The 20,277-nt window shown below is 53.1% G+C and overlaps 1 protein-coding gene across 1 annotated transcript in view; it reads left to right on the top strand.

The window, feature by feature from the left end:
* The window catches only part of LOC135190407 (histone-lysine N-methyltransferase PRDM16-like), a 237,139-nt gene extending 217,851 nt beyond the window's left edge, over positions 1–19,288 (top strand). Inside the window, exons 4-6 of the mRNA XM_064171760.1 lie at positions 9,175–9,218; positions 11,402–11,483; positions 19,052–19,288. Of these exons, the coding sequence (XP_064027830.1) occupies positions 9,175–9,218; positions 11,402–11,483; positions 19,052–19,288 (363 nt within the window). The remainder of the gene's footprint in view (positions 1–9,174; positions 9,219–11,401; positions 11,484–19,051) is intronic.
* The last annotated feature ends 989 nt before the right edge of the window (positions 19,289–20,277 follow it).

The following is a 20,277-nucleotide window of genomic DNA, read 5'->3' as shown; positions in this document are numbered from 1 at the left end:
TCTCCTGTGTGGACTGCCCTGGGTGATCCTGCCTTGGCAGGGAGGTGGGACTCGATGATCTCTGGAGGTCTCTTCCAACCTCTAAAGTTCATAGTCTCACAGTATCATCAGGGTTGGAAGAGACCTCACAGATCACCAAGTCCAACCCTTTACCACAGAGCTCAAGGCCAGACCATGGCACCAAGTGCCACGTCCAGTCCTGCCTTGAACAGCTCCAGGTACGGCGACTCCACCACCTCCCCGGGCAGCCCATTCCAGTGTCCAATGACTCTCTCAGTGAAGAACTTTGACTCTGTAAAATGAGAGCCTTGTAGTGAAGGCAAGTTTGAGACCTTTCCTGCCCCAGGTAAAATCAGTCCCTTTTGGGACTGCCTCCTGCTTGCTGGGTTCTGCCACCTCATCCCTGCTGCAAGAAACGGGCAGCTGCCTGTGCCAGGTGCCCCAGGTCGAGCAGGACCCCAGCTTATCAGGACAGTGCATGGATCTGGTTGCCCCTTATCTCTGCTGGAGCTCCCCAAAGTGGGGCCCACCCTCTGTGGTGGTCTGGCTGAGCCTGCTGGAGAGGGAATTTGTCTCCTTTGCATCCCCCTGAGAATCCAGAAGAGTAATGAGCAGAGCAGGAGCTGATCTATAGCTGTCACCTCGTGTGATTGCTGGGATACCTCCATCATCAGCACTTGAAGCTGAGCCCTGGAAAGGCAGCTGGGCAGGAAACAATCCCCTTCCCCTCTGTGGCTCTGGGAGGCCTGGGGAGAGCAGTGCAGCATTTTCCTGCTCACACAGAGGCTGCCACCAAAGCTTGGGGGCTTGCAAGCTGGGTGTGAAAAAGCAAGAGGTGATTTGTAGAGTCTGGGTCATGGGTGAGCTGTTGGCTCCCAGCAGCTGATTACAAAGTCAGTCATCACCCCAGCCCGGAGCTAGCTCAGCCCCAACAGGCTGAAATACCCAAAGCAGACACTGTGGGACTGATCTGCCACTTTCTGTCACCAAGCAGTCTGATTGTTCACAGGCACAGGGCAGGGCAGGGCTGGGGGGGGGGGGCTGCCCAGAGGGGCTCCCCAGGCCTCAGGCTCTAATAAGAGCAATAAGATGCAGCCAAAATGGGAAGAGCTGAGCTGTGGTGGTGGTTAGGAGCTAAGGTCTGCTGGAGCAGCTTGTGCTGCACGCTGCCATTGTCTGAGGAGGAGCACAAAGCCATGAGCAGTGGGGGCTGTCCATCAGCCAGGGCCAGCCCGCAGGAGAGGTCTGGGCACTGCTGATGGAGGTGCTTTGTGCACAGCACTGTGCTCTGCTCCCTGAGCACTGCCACCCCTCAGCTATGGGAGCCCAGCGCAAGAGAGACATGGACCTGCTGGAGCGGGGCCAGAGGAGGCCACAGAGGTGATCAGAGGGCTGGAGAACCTCGGGATGAAGGCAGGCTGAGGGAGCTGGGGCTGTTCAGGCTGCAGGGAGACCTTGCAACTGCATTTCAATATCTGAAGAGGACCTACAGGCAGGCTGAGGAGGGACTGTTCAAAAGGGCCTGTAGGGGTAAGATGAGGGTAATGATTTGGAGCTGAAACAAGGAGGATTTAGGTTGGACATCATTGGATGAGGGCAATGGTTTGGAACTGGAGCAGGGGGGATTTAGGTTGGACATCATTGGATGAGGGCAATGGTTTGGAACTGGAGCAGGGGGGATTTAGGTTGGACATCATTGGATGAGGGCAGTGGTTTGGAACTGGAGCAGAGGGATTTAGGTTGGACATCATTGGATGAGGGCAATGGTTTGGAACTGGAGCAGGGAGGATTTAGGTTGGACATCATTGGATGAGGGCAATGGTTTGGAACTGGAGCAGGGGGGATTTAGGTTGGACATCATTGGATGAGGGCAATGGTTTGGAACTGGAGCAGGGGGGATTTAGGTTGGACATCATTGGATGAGGGCAATGGTTGGACATCATTGGATGAGGGCAATGGTTTGGAACTGGAGCAGGGGGGATTTAGGTTGGACATCAGGAGGAAGTTCTTCACTATGAGACTGGTGAGACACTGGCACAGGCTGCCCAGGGCTGTGGTTGAGGCTCCATCCCTGGAAACATTCAGGATCAGCCTCACTGTGTCCCTGGGCCAACCTGCTCTAGCCAGAGGTGTCCCTGCTGCCTGCAGGGGGTCAGACAAGATGCCCTTGGAGGGTCCCTTCCCCCTCAGTGCGAGCTGTGAAGCTGTGAAACTCCAGTTTTCAGAAAGAGCCAAGTGCAGCAAAGTCTAAAGCAGCAAAGCTTCGTGCCAGGGCTCAGAGCTGACTCTCTGGAGGTAGACAAAAGGCAGAGCTGGGCGATTAGGTGCAGTTTGAGAACGTGTGATTTGCATGAGTCCCCACTCCTGGCAGTACCGGGCTGGGGGGGGAGGAACAAAGAGATGCTCTGCCAAGCCAACATTTCCCATCTCCAGCCGTGCACTTATCCCAGATCCCACCCACTTCTTGGGAAGTCTTTAGTATTGCTTCTTTTGTCTGCATATAAATGTCCCCCCATTCAGCACAGTGTTCATCCTACCTGGAACATTACAGATGCAAGTAGACAGAAAAATTACACCCACCCCCCCCCCCCCCCAAAAAAAAAGAAAGAAAAAGAGGGGAGGGAGGGAGAGAGGGGGGGGGGAATCATAATCAAAAGCTTTCTGAATGTTTGATTAGTGACTTGGGCCCCAAATTTTTAACTAATTGAGTACATTAAATAGTATGTCTCTGAAAGACTCACCCAAGACACTTTTCAAAGCTTCTTTAATGAAAATTCTCTTTGGGATTTGACCATAATGGCTATCCTTGCTTGCCAAAACATGACTTCTTAGCAGGTGACTTTCATCAAGTACATCTGAAATAGTACCTAAATGAATTAGCAATAAAATGGACTTAGGCCTAGCAGTGGGAGCCTCCATTAATCTTGGGTTAATCACTAAAGAGATGCCATTCACTTTTCTTAAGAAGTCACATTTTTCTCCCCTTGCTGGCGACCAGATTTCATAAAGTAACATATTTCTAATGAAAGGGCTCTGCTTGAATTAAAACCCTGAAGGTTTATGCAGATTTCAGTTTTGATTACTGCTGGCATGGGCTCTTAGCAGACTCAGGAAGGTAGGGCCACAGTGAAAGAGCCCCAGCATGCAGTTCATAATATTCTTTGAAATAAAATAGTGCACTTGTACTTAGTGGCTTTAATCAGCTCTGACTTTTGATAGTCAAACAATAGCTAATTACAGTAACACCTGCCTTCTAAGTCATGTCATGGAGGTTATTGCCAACGAGAGACCTTGGATCTTAGCTGCGTGATTATTACAGACTCCAAAACCTATCTGTTAAGGGGGGAGAAAAAAAAACAGGGAGAGGGGGGGGGAGAAGAACAGAGTTTGGGAGCCATTATACCTCCTTTTTGTTGTCTGCTGCGTCTCAGGCGCTGCTCTCTGCAGCTCCCTGCCTCTGAAAGGCTAAGAGTTGGTGTTTGGGGTCAGCTCACAGCCCCCCCCAGTCTGAAGGCAAAGGGAAGGCTTTGGGGCCAGAACAGAGCCCCCAGCCTGAAGGCATAAGGATGGCTTCGAGCCCCCAACCTGAAGGCAAAGGGAAGGCTTTGGGGCCAGCTCACAGCCCCCAGCCTGAAGGCAAAGGGAAGGCTTTGGGGTCAGCTCACAGCCCCCAGCCTGAAGGCAAAGGGAAGGCTTTGGGGCTAGCACAGAGCCCCCAGCCTGAAGAGCAAAGGGAAGGCTTTGGGGCCAGCACAGAGCCCCCAGCCTGAAGAGCAAAGGGAAGGCTTTGGGGCCAGCTCACAGCCCCCAGCCTGAAGGCAGAGGGAAGGCTTTGGGGCCAGCACAGAACCCCCAGTCTGAAGGCATAAGGATGGCCTAGGGGCCAGCTTATAGCCCCCAGCCTGAAGGCAAAGGGAAGCCTTTGGGGCCAGCTCAGAGCCCCCAGTCTGAAGGCATAAGGATGGCTTTGGGGCCAGCTCAGAGCCCCCAGTCTGAAGGCATAAGAATGGCTTTGGGGCCAGCTCAGAGCCCCCAGCCTGAAGGCAAAGTCTTTTGCAGCCCTGGCTGTGCTGGGCAGTGTGGACTGCTGAAGCTGGATGTACACATTGCTCAGGGTAGTTGGTTGAGTTTCAGTGGAGCATAACCTTTAATATCTGTTGTGAGTTGTTGGTATCAGCTCATCTCTGGCCTGGAGGCAGGGAGCAGAATGTTATTTCACTGTCAGTAAGTGCAGTGGTATGGTGAGGGGCACAAAGGCCTATTTATTCTGACCTTCATCACATTTGGAAGGGTTTCCTCAAGTCTCTAGCTAAGAACCTGGTTTGGAAACAGCAGGCAGTGCTTCTGAACCTAAACCCAGGTCTTTTCTGCCCAATATTTGCCTTTCCTGTGTAGAACACAGATGGGTTTCACTGTCCATGCTGCCTGCTGCAGCAGCCATAAATTATTGTCTCGTTGGAGTCTCTTCTCTCATTAATTTGACCAGCAAATAAGCTTCCTTTTCCCAGTGAGTGATGTTTGCCAGAGGCTCAGCAGCTACCATAACAACTCCCCAAGAGTCAGGGCTGCAGAGCTGTGTGCTGATAGGGATGCTCCTCCTTCCAGACACAAAAAGAGAAGGGGGCAGACTCTGCACCCAGTTCTGCCAGGCTGGATCTCAGCCAGGCTAAAAGGGCACTTAATGACCTGGCCCCTCAGAGACAGCTGCTGGTGGCAAAGGGACAAGCCTGAGCCGTGGCTGGGGCTGGTTTCACAAAGTCTGTCTCTTGGGGAGTGTTTTCCAGCAGCCAGTGCATGGGTTGTGCACAGCACAGAGCATCCCCCTCCCCTTCCTCCATCATTTGAAGGCCAAGAGCTGAAGTGCTGGGCTGGGGGTTGTACTCAGGGAGCTCTGCTCTGACTCACGGGGGGACAGCTCAGGAGATGTGGAGGTTTGACACCATGTGAGGTTCTCTGCTCTAGGCTTTGCTTCTGGCAGTTCCTCCCTGCTGTCAGCAGTGGCAGAGCAGCTGCTTTAGACAAGGCACTTGCACACTGACCTTTATCACTGAAGCTGCAGTGAAGCCCTGAGCCAGGCTGCTGACCTGCCCGTGTCAGCCTGGCTGTGCTGCAGCGAGGACAGGCAAGTGCAGGACACCACCTGGACGTGTCCCTGTGTGACCTGTAATTGAAGTGTGCTGGAGCCCTGCAGCAGGCTGTCCAGAGAGGTGGTGGAGTCTCCATCTCTGGAGGTATTCCAGACCCACCTGGATGTGCTCCTGTGTGATCTGCTCTTCTGTAGTTGAAGTGTGCTGGAGCAGGCTGCCCAGGGAGGTGGTGGAGTCTCCATCTCTGGAGATATTCCAAACCCACCTGGATGTGTTCCTGTGTGACCTGTAATTGAAGTGTGCTGGAGCCCTGGAGCAGCCTGCCCAGAGAGGTGGTGGAGTCTCCATCTCTGGAGATATTCCAAACCCACCTGGATGTGTTCCTGTGTGACCTTCTTTAGGTGACCCTGCTTGGGCTGGATGATCTCCAGAGCTCCCTTCCCAGCCCTACCATTGGGTGAACCTGGATGGAAGGCCATTACCTGAGCACCAGAGGTGTGCAGAGGTGGTTTGAATTTCCCTTTAGGAGCATCTCCTCTGTTTAAAACCCATCTGGACTGCACAGGGAGTGTGCAAGGCAATGCAGTCAGCGTGGCCTTAACGAGCAGGGAACAGGAGTGCACATTGAAAGGAATTGTTAACTCTGCCTCCCAGAGCTCCTTCCAAGTTCACTGTTTAATGGGCTGGGGTTTCCCCCCCTCCCCCTCTAAGTTATTCTTCCTCACTCTATCATTTGTCATGTTAACCTCAAACTGTGTAGCAAGAAATCTTCTTTCTATCAGTTACCATGTTTGCCATCTCTGATCAGTGTGATTGATCATTGCCTCAGCCACAGGTTGGTAATAAGCACTTTTGAGAGAGACACACATTTCCCACAGGACAGAATTGGCATGACAGCCTGAGAAACTGCCCATTTATCAACCTGCTCCCTGGTGGGCACTGTCTGAGCACTGCTAGGCAAGCAGGCAGGCTGGAGGACAGAGTGGGAGCCAGTGGGCACTGCTGGGCAGCTCATGCAGGAGACAGTAACAAATGGCACTGCGGTGGAATCCAAATCGTTAGTGCAAATGTCACGCTTAAAGTCCACCAGCTCCATCCCCTGGGAGCTGCTCCTTTGGGGGCCTGTCAGCCCCTGCTGCTTCCTCAGCTGGAGGAGCTTGCTGCCAGCTGGGTCCTGATCCCAGCTGCAGCACCATCAGCAGAAGGAAAGAACTGCTTCCCAGGAGATGATGGGATGGCTCTGCTGCGGCTTGCCTTGCTGGCCACAATGCTGACTGCGGTCCTGGAATGGCTCAGGCTGGAAGGGACCTCAGGGCTCAGCTGCTCCATCTTGGCTAAGGCTTTGTGGAGTGCACAGGCTGGGCTTGTGTGGGTAGAAAAGGAAGAATCATAGAATCAGGCAGGTTGGATGAGAGCTCCAAGCTCAGCCAGCCCAACCTAGCACCCAGCCCTGGCCAAGCAACCAGACCATGGCACTAAGTGCCCCAGCCAGCCTTGGCTTCAACACCTCCAGGCACGGCAACTCCACCACCTTCCTGGGCAGCCCATTCCAATGCCAATCACTCTCTCTGCCAGCAACTTCCTCCTAACATCCAGCCTGAACCTGCCCTGGCACAGCTTGAGGCTCTGTCCCCTTGTTCTGGTGCTGCTTGCCTGGCAGCAGAGCCCAACCCCACCTGGCTACAGCCTCCCGACCACCTTCAAACTGCTATGCAGATACTCTTCACTTGCATTTTAGTTACTTATAATCCAGGGAGGCTGGATTCCATAGAACCATGGAATGGCTCAGGCTGGAAAGAACCTCAGGGCTCATCTACTCTAATGTCTCCACCATGGGCAGGGACACCTCTCAACCAGACTCATCTACTCAAGGCCTGTAGCACCTACATTGTAATTAAGACTTGCTTAAATTCGATGCAGGAGTTGAGAAGCTCTTTAGTTAGAAATTCAGACTGAAATCAAAGAGGAAATCCACAGCTTCCTGTAGTGTGAAAGCCTCTTGAAGGAAAGATAGAGATTGGGGATGAGGAAGAAATTCTTGGCAGTGAGGGTGAGGAGACACCAGAATGGGTTGCCCAGGGAGGTTGTGGAGCACAAAATGAACACCTCCAGGGAGGTTGTGGAGCACAAAATCACAGTGGTGAGACACTGGCACAGGTTGCCCAGGGAGGTTGTGGAGCACAGAATGACAGTGGTGAGACACTGGCACAGGTTGCCCAGGGAGGTTGTGGAGAACAAAATCACAGTGGTGAGACACTGGCACAGGTTGCCCAGGGAGGTTGTGGAGCACAGAATCACAGTGGTGAGACACTGGCACAGGTTGCCCAGGGAGGTTGTGGAGCACAGAATCACAGTGGTGAGACACTGGCACAGGTTGCCCAGGGAGGCTGTGGAGCACAGAATCACAGAATGGGATCTCTGATCACATTCTGTGATTCTGTGCTCCACAACCTCCCTGAAGGTGTTCAGGGCCAGGCTGGATGAGTCATTGGGCAACCTGGACTGGTGCAAGATGTCCCTGCCTGTGGAACTGGCTGATCTTTAAGGTTCACTCCAACCCATCCTATGAATCCATGGAAAAATCTTTCCACATTATCTTGCTTCTTTGGGACACCTTTGAGGGAGAGATACAGGAGAGGAAGGAATCTTCTGAGCAGAACTGAGGAAGATGTTAACAAAACTTCTTTTAACCTGCTGGGTGTGTGTTGCAATCTTTCCTCCCCCCATAGAATTTTGTTAAGTGACTTCTATTTTCCAGCTCGAGTGCCAAGTTATTCCCAGACTGCACAAACTGCAATTTTTTAATCCTAATGATAGATTTAGTGACCACTGAAGTGTAAAATAAACTACTGTGGCCTAATCAATCACATCTGCATAGTTCAGAGAAAGCACCTGGACCAGGCTTACAGATCAGAACCTCTGCAGTGGTAATAGATGTTTAGAAGAGATGTTTATTAGCCACCAGAAAAGCTGTTTGCATTTAATAGCTCTCAGAATAACAACCAACAGCATTCAATCCCCCCCCCCTCCCCAAATCTCAATACCCCCCCCCTCCCCAAATCTCCAAAGCAAATTGCAACCCTGCCCTAAACAGCCTCATGGTGCAAGGTTTAAAAGGCCCTTCCAGAATCCTGGGAGATTCATGGTTTGCTGGGGGGGGTTGGATGCTGAGCTGTGAGTGACAACACCCTGTGGATATTGTGAAGAGCCCCAGGAGCAAGCATGGCTCAGATATTAGTGATTTGATATTTTAGCACGCACCCCACCCCCCCCCCCACACACACATGCAGCTCTTTGGTTAGATGGAACAGACAATGGAGCCTTCCAAGAGGGCAGTGCTGACAGTTGAGCCACAGCTGAAACGGCCTCAGCAGTCAGGCTGGAAGTGGTATCAGCCTGATTTGAGCTGGTTTGAGGAGGTGGTTTTGTCAGCTTTTAACCCCAGCTCTCCTGCCAAGCACTGAGGCTGTAACACCGAGGAGGTGGCAGGCTCTCCAGACTGGTTAGAGTATGAAGCCTTCCTGGCTGGAATTACAGAATCAAGCAGGCTGGAAGAGAGCTCCAAGCTCAGCCAGCCCAACCTAGCACCCAGCCCTGCCCAATCAATCAGACCATGGCACTCAATGCCCCAGCCAGGCTTGGCTTCAGCACCTCCAGGCACAGAGACTCCACCACCTCCCTGGGCAGACCATTCCAATGCCAATCACTCTCTCTGCCAACAACTTCCTCCTAACATCCATCCTCAACCTCCCCTGGCACAGCTTGAGGCTGTGTCCCCTTGTTCTGTTGCTGCTTGCCTGGCAGCAGAGCCCAACCCCACCTGGCTACAGCCTCCTTTCAGGTAGTTGTAGACAGCAATGAGGTGAAGAAGTGCACAAGGAGGACCTCAGGAGTGGGTTTTTAGGTTTCCTTGGCACTTACTGTCTGCAGAGGACATTAATGTGGGGTCATAGGAAGAGAGAGTGACAGCAGACCCAGCAATAAACCATTAAGCCATGGGAATGCACTTCCGAGGACTTCAGAAGTACTCAGGGGTTGGAGAATTTAATAATAGGTCCTTTTGTTTCTGCTGCTGCTTCTTCCTCAGGAACTCCTGAGAGTCCTTCCTTGGGCCTTTGTGTTACTGGAATTGTTCAGATATCCTTGGAGATGGATGCAAGCTGGAAAATCCTCAGATAGGCTGCTTTGAAATCCTGCTCTGCTTCTGCTCTCTCTTTGGGTTTGGTTTTAAATCCTGCTCTGCTTCTGCTCACTCTGTAGGTTTGGTTTTAAATCCTGCTTTGCTTCTGCTCACTGTTTAGGTTTGGTTTTAAATCCTGCTCTGCTTCTGCTCTCTCTTTAGGTTTGGTTTTAAATCCTGCTTTGCTTCTGCTCACTCTGTAGGTTTGGTTTTAAATCCTGCTTTGCTTCTGCTCTCTCTGTAGGTTTGGTTTTAAATCCTGCTTTGCTTCTGCTCACTCTGTAGGTTTGGTTTTAAATCCTGCTTTGCTTCTGCTCACTCTGTAGGTTTGGTTTTAAATCCTGCTCTGCTTCTGCTCTCTCTTTGGGTTTGTTTTTAAATCCTGCTCTGCTTCTGCTCACTCTGTAGGTTTGGTTTTAAATCCTGCTTTGCTTCTGCTCACTGTTTAGGTTTGGTTTTAAATCCTGCTTTGCTTCTGCTCACTCTGTAGGTTTGGTTTTAAATCCTGCTCTGCTTCTGCTCACTCTGTAGGTTTGGTTTTAAATCCTGCTTTGCTTCTGCTCACTCTGTAGGTTTGGTTTTAAATCCTCCTTTGCTTCTGCTCACTCTGTAGGTTTGGTTTTAAATCCTCCTTTGCTTCTGCTCACTCTGTAGGTTTGGTTTTAAATCCTCCTTTGCTTCTGCTCACTCTGTAGGTTTGGTTTTAAATCCTCCTTTGCTTCTGCTCACTCTGTAGGTTTGGTTTTAAATCCTCCTTTGCTTCTGCTCACTCTTTAGGTTTGGTTTTAAATCCTCCTTTGCTTCTGCTCACTCTGTAGGTTTGGTTTTAAATCCTCCTTTGCTTCTGCTCACTCTGTAGGTTTGGTTTTAAATCCTCCTTTGCTTCTGCTCACTCTGTAGGTTTGGTTTTAAATCCTCCTTTGCTTCTGCTCACTCTGTAGGTTTGGTTTTAAATCCTCCTTTGCTTCTGCTCACTCTGTAGGTTTGGTTTTAAATCCTCCTTTGCTTCTGCTCACTCTTTAGGTTTGGTTTTAAATCCTGCTCTGCTTCTGCTCACTCTTTAGGTTTGGTTTTAAATCCTGCTCTGCTTCTGCTCTCTCTTTAGGTTTGGTTTTAAATCCTCCTTTGCTTCTGCTCTCTCTTTAGGTTTGGTTTTAAATCCTGCTCTGCTTCTGCTCACTCTTTAGGTTTGGTTTTAAATCCTGCTCTGCTTCTGCTCACTCTTTAGGTTTGGTTTTAAATCCTGCTTTGCTTCTGCTCTCTCTGTAGGTTTGGTTTTAAATCCTGCTTTGCTTCTGCTCTCTCTTTAGGTTTGGTTTTAAATCCTCCTTTGCTTCTGCTCACTCTTTAGGTTTGGTTTTAAATCCTGCTCTGCTTCTGCTCACTCTGTAGGTTTGGTTTTAAATCCTGCTCTGCTTCTGCTCACTCTTTAGGTTTGGGTTTAAATCCTGCTTTGCTTCTGCTCTCTCTGTAGGTTTGGTTTTAAATCCTGCTTTGCTTCTGCTCTCTCTTTAGGTTTGGTTTTAAATCCTCCTTTGCTTCTGCTCACTCTTTAGGTTTGGTTTTAAATCCTGCTCTGCTTCTGCTCACTCTGTAGGTTTGGTTTTAAATCCTGCTCTGCTTCTGCTCACTCTTTAGGTTTGGGTTTAAATCCTGCTCTGCTTCTGCTCACTCTTCAGGTGTGATTTTGTACAGCAAACCTACAGCAGGTTTCAGGGTCTCCATTTCTCTACCTTAGCTCCTGAGGCAGGAGGTGCTGGAGAGAAGTTCCTGTTCCTGTTTCTGTCCCTCCTCAGCAGATCAGTATTTTAAATTTCCTCTTTCTCTTCTAAATTTCCTCCTGATTTCATTATTATTATTATTGCCAAAATGCCAATTTTCCCCTGGCAATGCAACCCTGAGTGAGCAAAGCTACTTGTGGAGTAGTCTCTGCAGTGTTTTAAAAGCAAAGAAACCCCCCTGGGCGTTTTGTGCTTGGCTCCTTTATTAAGGGATCAAGGGCAACAGGGAAGCTTTTTGCAGAGATCCATAGGCCGTGGATGGGTGATCTGGGCCGGGGGTGATCTTCTTTAGGTGCAGAAAGCTCTTGCCCTTGCCCTGTGCAAGCAGCTGCTGAGCTCCCCTGCCTTTATAGGCTGCGGAAGCAAATCAAACCTTGCTGTGTGATACTGACGCAGTCTGAGGTCGGGGCCCCCAAGAAGCAGTTGTTTTTTTGGGTGAGTGTGGTCAGATGAAAGCGTTGGAGAAGAACAAGACCTTCAGATGACAGGAGGTCGTGGCCACGGTGGAGAATAAGGAGCGGCAGTGTTCAGCCCGCAGCTGCGGTTAGCTCTGAAGGTAGCTGCGGCCGGGGGTGAGGGCAGGAACATTGCGCAGCTCTGTGCTTTCAGCTCGGCCTCTTCTGCACGCTGCCTGCTCCCAGGATGCTCTTTCTGGGATGAATTGTCCCAAAGAAGTGAGGCCCTAAAGGGGATTTTTCCCAGCACAGAGGAGGAGAACACAAACCCAGCAGCTTGTGGCTGCGGGGAGCAGGGACAGGGCACCTGATGCTCGGGCAGCCTGGCTGCCATCTCCTCTCCTTCTGCCAGGGGCTGCAGGAGGGAAAAGCCTCCTCTGCAAGCAGGGAAATGACATTTCAGACCCGTGGGGTTTGGCATTGTAAACCTAAGTTAGGCTCCCTGTGCCTTCAGCTGGCATGGAGGATGCTCAGAGCTGCCTGGTGGCCTCCCGTCGTAGCTGTCGCTTCCAGGCACCAAACCCCGGGCAAGGTTGGCAGACAGCCCTGTGCAATAGCTGCCTGCAGTGAGCTACCTGGAGCATAGCAGCTTTACCTGCAGTGAGCTACCTGGAGCACAGCAGCTTTGCCTGCAGTGAGCTACCTGGAGCATAGCAGCTTTGCCTGCAGTGAGCACCGGGAGCACAGCAGCTTTGCCTGCAGTGAGCTACCTGGAGCACAGCAGCTTTACCTGCAGTGAGCTACCTGCAGCACAGCAGCTCTGCCTGCAGTGAGCACCTGGAGCATAGCAGCTTTGCCTGCAGTGAGCACCTGGAGCACAGCAGCTTTACCTGCAGTGAGCTACCTGGAGCACAGCAGCTTTACCTGCAGTGAGCTACCTGGAGCACAGCAGCTCTGCCTGCAGTGAGCTACCTGGAGCACAGCAGCTTTACCTGCAGTGAGCACTGGGAGCACAGTATCTTTGGCTGCAGTGAGCACCTGGAGCACAGCAGCTTTGCCTGCAGTGAGCTACCTGGAGCACAGCAGCTCTGCCTGCAGTGAGCTACCTGGAGCACAGCAGCTTTACCTGCAGTGAGCTACCTGGAGCACAGCAGCTCTGCCTGCAGTGAGCTACCTGGAGCACAGCAGCTTTACCTGCAGTGAGCTACCTGGAGCACAGCAGCTCTGCCTGCAGTGAGCTACCTGGAGCACAGCAGCTTTACCTGCAGTGAGCACCGGGAGCACAGTATCTTTGGCTGCAGTGAGCACCTGGAGCACAGCAGCTTTGCCTGCAGTGAGCTACCTGGAGCACAGCAGCTTTGCCTGCAGTGAGCACCTGGAGCATAGCAGCTTTGGCTGCAGTGAGCACTTGGAGCACAGCAGCTTTGCCTGCGTGCTCTGGGGTGTGTAGGCTGGAGGTTGGGACATATTTCTCCACTGAAAGGATTCTCAAAGGCTGGCACAGGCTGCCCAGGGCAGTGCTGGAGTCACCAGCCCTGGAGGCGTTTAAGCCTTGTGTGGAGCCGGTGCTTAGGGCTGTGGTTTAGTGCTGACCTTGCAGCGCTGGATGAGCTTGGAGGTCTGTTCCTAACAAAGCTATTCTGTGTACAGGCACCATCTGCACTGAACAGAACCCCCTGGGTCCTGCTCCCAGGGATGGGGCAGAGCAAGGCACAGACAGCCTAGGGGAGGAGGTGAGAAGCTGAGAGAAGCCTGTCATGTATGAAGCCCCCCAAACAACTGCAGATAATCAAACTGAGGGTTTCTTATCACCTCTAGGAAGTTAAGGAATGACATGTGGCAGATGGAGGTGCTAAGGGGGGGGGGGGGAAAGCTGCGTGGTCAGAGGAGAGAGGGAACAGCTTTTCAGCTGCAGCTGAAGGAGGACTCTGTGTAACAGCAGAAGGGTTTCTGTTAGCAGGAGTCGTTCTCATTTTGCTATAAATTACAGAGCACCACCACCACCACCCCCCAAAGAAAAAAAAAAGCCAGCAGACTGGAGCAAAAACAATTGCAGGAGACAGCTCCCAGGGCTGCCCTGGCGCGATAAGCAGCCATGATCTCAGCGAGGAAGCTGAGGGGCAGACGCTGCACCACCACCAGAGATTTTCTTTTCCATCTGAGAGGGAGCAAAATTTAAACAGGAGGCTGAGGGGGTTGAGGTTGGATGCTAGAAACCAAATGTGCCTGTTCACTGCACGGGGAGTAGGGGGGAAGTGGCCTCTGAGGATCTCTCCCAACCCCTTGCAATCTGCGGATTAAAGTATCACAGTATCACAGTATCACTAAGGTTGGAAGAGACCTCACAGATCATCAAGTCCAACCCTTTAGCACAGAGCTCAAGGCTAGACCATGGCACCAAGTGCCACGTCCAATCCTGCCTTGAACAGCTCCAGGGACGGCGACTCCACCACCTCCCCGGGCAGCCCATTCCAGTGTCCAATGACTCTCTCAGTGAAGAACTTTCTCCTCACCTCCAGCCTAAATTTCCCCTGGCATAGCTTGAGTAATGGGGCTGGTCCTCAGCTGAGAAGGTTCAGTGTTCTGTTGGGAGAGCCATAGATACCAGGGGCAGTGTTTTGTCCATGTCCCACACATCCCAGTATCCAGCTGTCCTCTGGAGCCAGCCTCTCTTCAGGCAGCTGCAGGCAGCAGTGAGGTCTGCCCTTAGCCTCTTCTTCTGCAGGCTGCACACCCCCAGCTCCCTCAGCCTCTCCTCACAGGGCTGTGCTTCAGGCCCCTCCCCAGCCTTTCCAACCCAGACCATTCTATGATGATGATTCCTGAATTACTAATGCTGGACAGGAGGAAATGGCCTCAGGTTGCCTCAGGGCAGGTTTAGGTTGACTGTTGGGAGGAAGTTCTTTGCTGAGCAGGTGGTCAGGCACTGGCACAGGCTGCCCAGGGAGGTGGTGGAGTCACCATCCCTGGAGGTGTTTAAAAGGAGAGTGGCTGTGGTGCTTGAGGCTCTGGTCTGGTGATGAAGGCTGCTGGGATGAAGGTTGGACTGGCTGCTCCTAGTGGTGCTTTGCAACCACAGCAATTCACAGTGCTGAGATGTGGTGCTGAGGGGTTTGGGTTAGCCAAGGGCTGGTCAGTGTGAAACTGATGATTGGACTCCAGGAGCTTGAAGGGCTTTGCCAGTCTAAGGAATTCTGTGATTCTGTGATGATCCCAATGGTCCCCTGAAGTTCCAAGCTAGGAATTGTGAGCGAGCTGGTGGCAGAGGAGTTGGAGTTTGCAGCAGAACTTCCATCTGCATCATTGCCTGTTTGTAGACTCCAGCAGTGCTGAGTGCTGGTGTCCCTGCACAGCAAGGCAGCTGCAGCCACGGAGCCGTAATGTGAAAGCCTTTATGTGAGTTTTGTGAGAAAATAAAGGCACTGTCCAACCCCAGCACTCATCTTTCCAAATGAAAGAATCTCTCTTTAGAAGGCAATTTATTTTTTTCTTTTCCCCTCCTCCTTACTGTCCTGCAGCTGGGTCAAGGCAATGCCAGATCCAAATCCAAGCTGGGCAGTGACTGGCTGGAGAGCAGCCCTGAGCAGAGGGACTTGGGGGTGCTGCTGGAGGAGAAGCTCAGCAGGAGCCAGCAGTGTGCACTTGCAGCCCAGAAAGCCAAGCAGAGCCTGGGCTGCAGCAGCAGCAGTGTGGCCAGCAGGGCCAGGGAGGGGATTCTCCCCCTCTGCTCTGCTCTGCTGAGACCTCACCTGGAGTACTGCATCCAGCTCTGGAGCCCCTGGGACAAGAGGGCTGTGGAGATGCTGGAGTGTGTCCAGAGCAGGGCCAGGAGGATGCTCAGAGGCTGCAGCAGCTCTGCTGTGAGCACAGACTGAAAGAGTTGGGGCTGTGCAGGCTGGAGAAGAGGAGGCTCCCAGGGGACCTTCTTGTGGCCTTCCAGCATCTGAAGTAGGCTACGAAAAAGCTGGGGAGGGACTTTTGAGGCTGTCAGGGAGTGCCAGGAGTGGGGGGAATGGAGCAGAGCTGGAGGTGGGGAGAGTGAGGCTGGAGATGAGGAGGAAGTTGTTGAGCAGGAGAGTGGTGCGAGGCTGGAATGGGTTGCCCAGGGAGGGGGTTGAGGCCCCATGGCTGGAGGTGTTTGAGGCCAGGCTGGCTGAGGCTGTGTGCAGCCTGCTCTAGGGTAGGGTGTCCCTGGGCATGGCAGGGGGGTTGGAACTGGCTGCTCCTTGTGGTCCCTTCCAACCCTGCCTGATTCTATGATTCTACTTCTCCAAGCAGAGCCAAAGGCTTTTAGTCTGCTTTCAGGATTAGCAGCCAGTTCAACTTCAATTTATAAATGAAGCCCTTTTTGATTTGCAGATAAAAAGCATCTGAAACCACTGAACCAACTTGGCTTTCTTTTTTTTTTTTTAAGCCTATTAAAATGTCTGAACTGTTTGGTTTTGAAAATGTTCTGACTGCAAAATGTGCTCCTAGGAACAAAATTGTCCAAGATTCAATTGGAGGAGATGAGAGGAGTTAAAAAACTCCTCATGTCTGCAAGGAAATGTGCAGAAATTGTTGCACCAGAAGTGAGCTAACAAAGAATTTCACTTAAAATAACTCCCCCACACCCCTGCCCTGCTCCTGCACCTGTGTTGGTGACACAGAGGGCTCGAGGGGCAGTTGGGCTTGGATCTGGAAATTCAGCAGCAGAATTTTGGCCCAAGCAGTGCAAGGAAAAGTTTTAATGTGAATTTCAGTGGGATTGGGATTTCACAGAAACACAGAATTAACCAGGTTGGAAAAGACCTCTAGGATCATCCAGTCCAACCTAGCACCCAGCCCTGGCCAAGCAACCAGACCATGGCACTAAGTGCCCCAGACAGGCTTTGCTTGAGCACCTCCAGGGATGGTGACTCCACCACCTCCCTGGGCAGCCCATTCCAATGCCAATCACTCTTGCTGTGAAGAACTTCTTCCTCCTAACATCCAGTCTGAACCTGCCCTTGTGCATCTTGAGTCTCTTTCCCTTTGTTCTGACCCTGGGTGCCAGGCAGCAGAGCCCAACCCCACCTGGCTACAGCCTCCCTGCAGGCAGCTGCAGACAGCAATGAGCTCTGCCCTGAGCCTCCTCTGCTGCAGGCTGCACACCCCCAGCTCCCTCAGCCTCTCCTCACAGGGCTGTGCTCCAGGCCCCTCCCCAGCCTTGCTGCCCTTCTCTGGGCACCTTCCAGCACCTCAACTTCTCTTTTGAATTGAGGAGCCCAGAACTGGGCACAGCACTCAAGGTGTGGCCTAACCAGCACTGAGTCCAGGGGCAGAATAACCACCCTGGTCCTGATTTTGGTGCCCTTAGCTAACCAGTATGTGTGGAAGGCCTGGACATCAGCCTGGAGAGGAGCATTTCTTCAGGATGAGGGTGGTGAGATTCTGGAACAGGCTGCCCAGAGTGGTTGTGGACACTGAGGGGGTGTTCAGGGTCAGGTTGGATGAAGCCTTGGGCAGCCTGGGCTAGTTGAGAAGCATCCCTGCCTGTGGCAGGGGGTTGGAGTAGCTGATCTCTGAGGTCCCTTCCAGCCTGTGCCATTCTGTGACTGTGATTTCGGACAGGCCATCGTACCCAGCGTGATGCTGGCACAAGGTTGGGTTTTCTCCCTACACATGGCTGTGGATGCTCTGGAAAACACCAGAAACCCCAATTTCCAGCCAAGTGTGGCAGTTTGGTTGCATCTTTATCAGCAAAGCATTGTGCTGGTGGAGGAAAGCCAAGCACCAGCAAGCCCAACGTGCCAGGCAGGCAAGAGCCAGGAGGGCTGTGCCTGTGCAGCGAGCTTTGCTGGCACAGGGATGTCTGTCCTGCCTCACACCTCTTCTCTGCCTGCATCTACACAGATATCTTGGGGATAGCTTTGGGCTTCCACGCCAAAACAGGGCAAAAACTAACCCCAAAACACAAGGCAGGAAATTCTTTGTGAACGTGACCAGGTTGGTTTGGGCTGAGACAGAAGTTCAGGAGGACTTTTTCCTGAGTTGAGTTTTTCTCTGAGTCCAAAAGATTGAAGCAGTTAACCTCTTTTCTCACGTCCAATTCCATCATTTCTTAAACCCCAGCCTAAAAGTGGTTTCTGCTGAGGGAAGATGAAGGTTGCTGTGCCCTGGCAAAACACTCGAGATGCTCCAGAAACCTCCATTCTCTGCTGGTGCAGGGCTGAGTGGCAGGAGGGGACAGAGTGCTTTGGTTTGACTTCTTCCTCTGCAAACCAGTTTGAAAGGAAAGAGAAAGAAAAAAAGTAAACAACCAAAAGGTCTCTGCTGCCAGTTCGTGTGTGTTTTCCCCTGCTTGTCTGGGTTTTTCCCTGCTTGTCTGGGTCTTCCTTTGCTTGTTTGTGTTTTCCCCTGCTTGTTTGTGTTTTCCCCTGCTTCTCTGGGTCTTCCTTTGCTTGTTTGTGTTTTCCCCTGCTTGTTTGTGTTTTCCCCTGCTTCTCTGGGTCTTCCTTTGCTTGTTTGTGTTTTCCCCTGCTTCTCTGGGTCTTCCTTTGCTTGTTTGTGTTTTCCCCTGCTTGTCTGGGTTTTCCCCAGTTTGTTTGGAGTTTCCCAGTTCCAGGCAGGTCTCTTCACTCTTTCCCAGCTGCTTCATCACTTTAGCTGTTGTTTGTGTGCAGCCAGAGAAGGGTTTTTGCACACCCAGGGTTAAGCGAGCTGGAGGACTCGGAGTGTCTGTAAACCCTTCAGGTCATTTCACTTCAGCTCTGCTCCTGAAACCGTTTTGGTTTCCTTGTCTCTTAGCACTGCTTTAAAATGGTTTGCTTTGGTCTGTACTGATGCTCTATCAAAGACAGCACTCTTCTGCAACCCGTTTAGAACCAGTTGTGGGTAATAAGTGGCAGGGCAGGGTGGAGCAAACCTGGATGGGCACAAGAGAGGGTTGGGATGACCCAGTGCTGGGATTTGCCCCTCTGTACAGATCCCAGAGAGGGAAAACTCCCTGGGACTGGCCTCCTAGGAGCATGGAATCATAGAATCATTTGGGTTGGAAAAGCCTTCTAAGCTCGTCGAGTCCAGCCCTCGACCACCCGCACGGTCGCTAAGCCATGTCCCAAAGTGCCATGGTCTCAGGTCGGTTAATGCACCCGGGCTCGGCCGGGGAGGGATGCCGCAGCGGTGTGCACCTCGGGTTAGGCTCAGCTGTTCTTTAAGAGAACTAAACTGCTCCGAAAGCAGCAGGAGCCGCGGGCAGTGCCGGGCTGTAGGGCAGGAAGGGGCCGCGGTGCGGTGGGCAGTGGCAGCGGAGGTCCGAAGCGCGTTTGCGGCACTGTGCCGGGGCAGCTCCCTCGGCTTGGCTCAGCTGCTGCTGCTGCGCCTCTGCCCCTCTCGAAGCTGGCAGGCGGGGGAACAGCCCCGGGGTGCCCCGGGCGCAAGGAACACCGCTGCAGAGGGGCGCCTGGCTGGCTGTCACCTTGCCCACGCCTCGCTGCGGGAAGGAGGAAGCGTTCTGCAGCCTGGAGGGGCAGGCTGTGGCCAGGGAGGGCTGCAGGGAGCTCGCCACCGGCGGCCCCGCCGCGTCCCGCCGCGTCCCGCCGCGTCCCGCCGCACGGCCTGTGTGACAGCGCCCCCTGTCGGCCGCAGGAGGGCGCTGCCGCCGCCCGTCCGAGCGGGGCTGTGCCGACGCCTTCGGTCCGTGCCTGCCCCGCTCCCGGCCGCGCCGCGCAGCAGCAGCAGCAGCGCTCGGCTCCCCGCACCCAGCGGCAGAGCCTGGGCAAGCAGCGGGCTGGGGCTCCCTGCTCCGGGACTCGCTCTCCCCGTAACCCACTGACCTGGCGGCTGGGACCACCCCACCGTGCTTCTGTCAGCCTTCTGTCGTGAGCCAGCCAGGCTCGGTGCCGCTGAGGGTCACCCCAGGTGAGGTCCTGTCCCAGCTTGAGTGAATCTGCACAGATGGGCAGAGTCCAAGGGGATGGCTTCAATAGCTCCAAGTGCTGGTGCTGCACTTTGGCCACAACAACCCCATGCAGAGATACAGGCTGGGGTCGGAGTGGCTGAGAGCAGCCAGACAGAGAGGGATCTGGGGGTGCTGATTGATACCTGCCTGAACATGAGCCAGCAGTGTGCCCAGGTGGCCAAGAGAGCCAGTGGCATCCTGGCCTGCATCAGCAATGGTGTGGCCAGCAGGAGCAGGGAGGTCATTCTGCCCCTGTACTCTGCACTGGTTAGACCACACCTTGAGTGCTGTGTCCAGTTCTGGGCCCCCCAGTTTAGGAGGGACATTGAGATGCTTGAGCATGTCCAGAGAAGGGCAACGAGGCTGGGGAGAGGCCTTGAGCACAGCCCTACGAGGAGAGGCTGAGGGAGCTGGGATTGGTTAGCCTGGAGAAGAGGAGGCTCAGGGCAGACCTTATTGCTGTCTGCAACTACCTGAGGGGAGGTTGTGGCCAGGAGGAGGTTGCTCTCTTCTCTCAGGTGGCTAGCACCAGAACAAGAGGACACAGCCTCAGGCTGTGCCAGGGGAGATTTAGGCTGGAGGTGAGGAGAAAGTTCTTCCCTGAGAGAGTCATTGGACACTGGAATGGGCTGCCCGGGGAGGTGGTGGAGTCGCCGTCCCTGGGGCTGTTCAAGGCAGGACTGGACGTGGCACTTGGTGCCATGGTCTGGCCTTGAGCTCTGTGGTAAAGGGTTGGACTTGATGATCTGTGAGGTCTCTTCCACCCCTGATAATACTGTGATACTGTGATACTGATACTGTAATCTGGCACAGAGATGCCCGTGGGCATCCCAAGTGCTTGGCCTTTGCCCGGTTTGGGTTTGCTGGTGGTACCCAGTCCCGGGGAAACTGCGGCAGGTCCGCGGCAGTGGCT

This window comes from Pogoniulus pusillus, chromosome 36, assembly GCF_015220805.1.
Source record: "Pogoniulus pusillus isolate bPogPus1 chromosome 36, bPogPus1.pri, whole genome shotgun sequence".
Classification (NCBI taxonomy): Eukaryota; Metazoa; Chordata; class Aves; order Piciformes; family Lybiidae; genus Pogoniulus; species Pogoniulus pusillus.
This window is presented reverse-complemented; position numbering and strand designations above follow the sequence as displayed.